Genomic DNA, 4,614 nt, shown 5'->3' with positions numbered 1-4,614 from the left:
TATAAAATAAAAACGTTTACATTAGGTTTCGATTATTAAACATAAAAAAGAAACATATTTTACATTTCGGTAATAATTGAAGTTTAATACTTTTCTATTTTAAAAATAATTTAATTTTTATGAGATTATGTTTTGGTTATTTGGAGAACCAACTCCTAATCTCTTCTTAAAATTAAATCATTTTTAAAATAAAAAATTATTAGGTTTCCGTTTTTTGATAACCAAAGTTTATTCTTTTTTTTCTATTATTTTTTTATGGTTTTATGTTTTGCTTTATTTGATAACTGAAACCTAATATAGAAGGTTAGGCTTCCGTTCAAAACTGAGTTAAAAGTTCATCCTTTTTTATTTATTTGTATATGTTTCTTTAAGTGAAGTTCAAAATAACCGACGTCAAAACTTTTCTTTGCAATGATGATTTATACTATGAGCACTAAGGATGAAATTTATTCTTACATCTATTTTTCACGGAAAAATTATGACAACTCCATAAAAGATGTTAGATTGATTGAAATGCAATAAATGGTTATGAATAACATATTTAGGAATTTACAATGTATTTATTTCTTTAGATATGCATCATTATATTTGGGATACCTGACCCTCTTTTATCATATCCACAAACATTAATATATCGTATAAAGTTTGTTTTAGTTAGCCCAGGGTTGATATATTTTACTCATGTTCTATCTTGGGTTGTTCTTGTTCTTCATACACTGTCTCCATTCCTTGTTTTTTATATGTAATTTGTTGTAAATCATTTAGGAGAGAATATCCTCTTGAGTTATTACTTTTCTAGATCCTATCACCCTCTTAATTATTTCTTCACAACCTTTTAAGATTGTAAGAAATTTTAACTTCTTTCCGTCTTTTGACCACCACTTCTCTTATGAATTTGAATCCTTAAATGGTATCTTTAAGCGTTTTTCCTTACTAATAATTTGGAAATGACATATGCTTGTATCAAAGTCACTATCCCAAATAGATTTTATTTGTAAGGAATCTCTTCTAATTTGACGTGGTTTCCGTAAGTCAATGATATAGTTTTACGTAATAACAAGTTATCACATAGTTAATATCTCAAGCTGTCCAAATCGTTACTCAGTTATTCAATCCTTAGCATATCGTTCGAATTCAACATGGTACATCGAATGTTACAATTTTTTTTACACAGAGATTTTGGAGGCGAAATTTTGGATAGGGTTTCAAATTACATATGCATGTTTGAATCTTTTCCAGGACGTGATCTTATTAAGTTTATGGTAAGATACAAAAGATACCTCATACTGCTAAACCAGAGAACCTTATAATTGTTTATGAGAAAATGCATGAAATATGGGAATGATTTTACAATGGAAAAAGAAACAAAAAAGTGAGGAAAAAGTTGTCTGAACCTACCAAGGATAATGACAGTGTGGATTAGGGATGATGCAAACAAGGAAAGGAGAGAGGAGAGGTTAATTTGGTGTTTAAATCAAAGAGAAAACTGAAAACGCAAGCCAGGCTAATCAATCAAAGAAAACGATACAAGATCAAGTGAAACAAGCAAGCAAAAAAATTTATTGAAAGGGATGTAAAATGTTGCTGTCATTATTAAGTTATAATGCAGAATGTATATATATATATATATATATATATATATATATATATATATATATATATATATATATATATATATATATATAGCAGAGATTTTTAGCTAAGAGAAATCCAAATTAAAATTAGGTTTTATGTGAGGGGTGAAGAGGAAAATGTGAACAACACAACCGAAGTGATTCAAACTCAAAAACCTTGACAAGAAATGACGAATTATCCCCTCATACCTATGATTATAATCCGGTTATAATTTCACAACATTTATGAATAACATTTTTTTTCATAACAACTGAGTTTTCTGCGGACTTTTGGGTGAATTTTATAAATTTTCATGTGATAACCATAAGAAAAGTTTCACAAAATATGGAAGCAAAACTTGTAATAGAGTTCATGTTATGCTTTTAACATAATCTGTTAGGTACGACAAGTCTGAATTAGGTTAAATCCTATCTTCAGGAATTTCACGTATAAAACGAAAGAATTGAATTAGTCGCTCAATCTAGCAATCCAAGTTAGTTCATCCACTGCGAGACAAGCTGCAAAATATTCTTAGTTTCGTAAAGTATTTGCTTGAATAGGTTTTGTCGCTTTGAACCATTGGATAATGTCAAACCAAACACTTTTGTAACTCCCTAAAGTATTTTATAACACTCTTAGAGATCTATCTCACACACACACACACACTTTTCTTTCCTCCCACTCTTCGTTGTTTTTTCTTTAATATGCTTTTCTTTAAACACTTTCCTTTTGTTTAGAAGGATCAAGGTTAGAAGCTTTAGATTTCATATGTTGGAAAGACATTAATTAAGGTTATTACATGTATACGACTTCTAACAAACGGTCTAATGAATGAAATAATGGAAACAGAAACAAAGAAATATATAATTAGTTTTTCCCCACTTGTTTGTGGTGGAGTTACTTAAATTATAAGAGAGAGATGTTCAACTTCACTCGGTCAAAAGAAATAATGTTAGGATTCCCTTAATTAATTATTGTCTAGCTAGAATACCAACAAAACAAGATAAGTGATTTTGTCTTGATTATTTGATGAGCCAGAAGGTTATCCATGCAGCTTCAACATTGAGTTTTTGTTATAATGTTTTCACATGTTAGGTTTAAACTACCAAAAACCATGTTCCTCCCGAGATATGCTAAATCATGGAAACAAGGAACTGTAACATGTTAGATGAAAACAAAAACGGAACATCGTAATCCAAAACATATATATATATATTTGTGTTATTGATTTGAGCCTATGATTTATTGATCTCAAGGTTAATGCTCAACGGACTAATCTAGCAACTCCAACAACCAAGATAAACACGTTTTACAGTTGTTCCTAGAAACTGAGTCCTTACAACATACCTAGCCAAACAAAAGGAGTCTTGAACAGATAAATATCAGTACTTCCTCACAAACAATTCAAAGGAAAGAAGGAAATTTAGAGAGGGAAGCAAAATATATGTATGATATGATATGAATTCAACTTCTCACCTTTGTGCCCCCAAAGAAGGTGGATCAGTAAGATTGCCTTCCACCAGAATTCCCAGCCCAACCATCAACAGGTAACTGAGGCATGTTTAAGGGCAAATTGAAGAATGGAAGCCCTGAAGAAGGGTCAGGAAAAGAGTTATTACTGACTCCACCGCCGCTACCACCACCACCGCCACCACCACCAGATGATTGTCCCTGTTGCATCTGCATAGATTCTTCTTCATCCAAAGGCAACCTCTCGTATGCTACATTAGTAAAAGATGAAGCAATAACAATAACAGGCCCAGAAGCCACCAAGGGACCGACAACGTTTCCACCCACAACCTGGCCCTGTCCTCCACCAAGAAACACAGTCAAACTGGTGGCACCGGGTGGAGCAGGAGGTGGAAGGAATGATCCCGACAAAGACAGGATCTCAAACCTTCCGTGAAGCGTAACAACGGCGCCGGCTGCGGCCGGCTGCCGGAGCGTGACATTGGTGACGGTGCCACTCCCACTGAGGACACAGATCCCTCTTTGGCGCTTCCTTGCGTAGGTAGCGACGGAGTCAAAAACATCACAGCCACTGCTGACTTCAAGGATGTGAGCCCTAAGCGTGTTTGCACTCTCTCTTGTGATGATAACTGGTGGCTTAGGCTTGTTCTTTGAACCGGGAGGTCTCCCTCTTGGCCTGCGAGCGACAATATCACCGGGACCTTGATTTGTGGTAACTAGCTCAAGTCCTTCGTGATTGTTAACGTTGTCGTTGTCTTGGTCGTGTTGGTTGTCATCGTCTTCAAGGTCAGGGCGTTGAAGGCGATGATGAACAAAATGCGATGCTGAACCCAAGTCTATGCCGGCCATACACACAAAGCTCTAAAGAAGTGTAAACAGAAAAACAAAAGGAAATAAAAAAATTGGAGCAATTAAAATAACAGAAATTTAATGAGAATAGTAACATGAAGAAAATTAAATTATGTACAGGGAATTTTAAAAGAAGTATTAGGAGTGCCCAATGATTCAAACCTCAAAACGAATAGAAAAACAAAGGGATCAATTGAGTACTGCAGAGAAAATGGATTAATGGGATGAGGTTGGAAGGGAAAGAGAGAGACAAATAAAGTGGGCAACATGCAGCCATTCTCACAACCAGAAAAGTATACGGAACAATAAAATATTCATCATGGGATTAAACTATGTACTTATTTTATTCATTTCTTTGAAAACCACATTTATATAAAGTTTTTAAATCATGGGGTGAAGTTAAAATGTTGTGTCTATATCTTTGGAGGATGTGGGAGTGGGTGATGAGAGAGAGAAGAGAGAGAGAGAGAGAAGAGAGAGAAGAGAGAGAGATAGGTTGGATGATTATTTAGGAAACCTAGGTTACCTTTCGACAAAGAGAAAACCTAAAATATTTGAACCCTTAGCTAATAAGTAATTCTTGCACATGTTGAACAATTACTTTACTAAAAGTAATAATATAATGTTTGTGTCTGTGTTTTCTCTAGGTCATCAATGAACATAAACACAGGCTTGTTGACC

At 34.0% G+C, this 4,614-nt stretch overlaps 1 protein-coding gene across 1 annotated transcript; it reads right to left on the bottom strand.

The window, feature by feature from the left end:
* Window positions 1-2,805: 2,805 nt before the first annotated feature.
* Window positions 2,806-4,216, bottom strand: LOC108328652 (AT-hook motif nuclear-localized protein 23). Its single transcript, XM_017562546.2, has 2 exons — window positions 4,096-4,216; window positions 2,806-3,945 (listed from the first exon to the last, which is right to left on the bottom strand). The coding sequence occupies exon 2, from the start codon at window positions 3,931-3,933 to the stop codon at window positions 3,115-3,117; it is 819 nt and encodes a 272-aa protein (XP_017418035.1). The 5' UTR covers window positions 3,934-3,945; window positions 4,096-4,216; the 3' UTR covers window positions 2,806-3,114.
* Window positions 4,217-4,614: the final 398 nt, after the last annotated feature.

The sequence above is a fragment of the Vigna angularis genome, chromosome 2, assembly GCF_016808095.1.
Source record: "Vigna angularis cultivar LongXiaoDou No.4 chromosome 2, ASM1680809v1, whole genome shotgun sequence".
Classification (NCBI taxonomy): Eukaryota; Viridiplantae; Streptophyta; class Magnoliopsida; order Fabales; family Fabaceae; genus Vigna; species Vigna angularis.
Note: the sequence above shows the minus strand (reverse complement) of the source record. Positions and strands in the feature narration are given on the sequence as shown.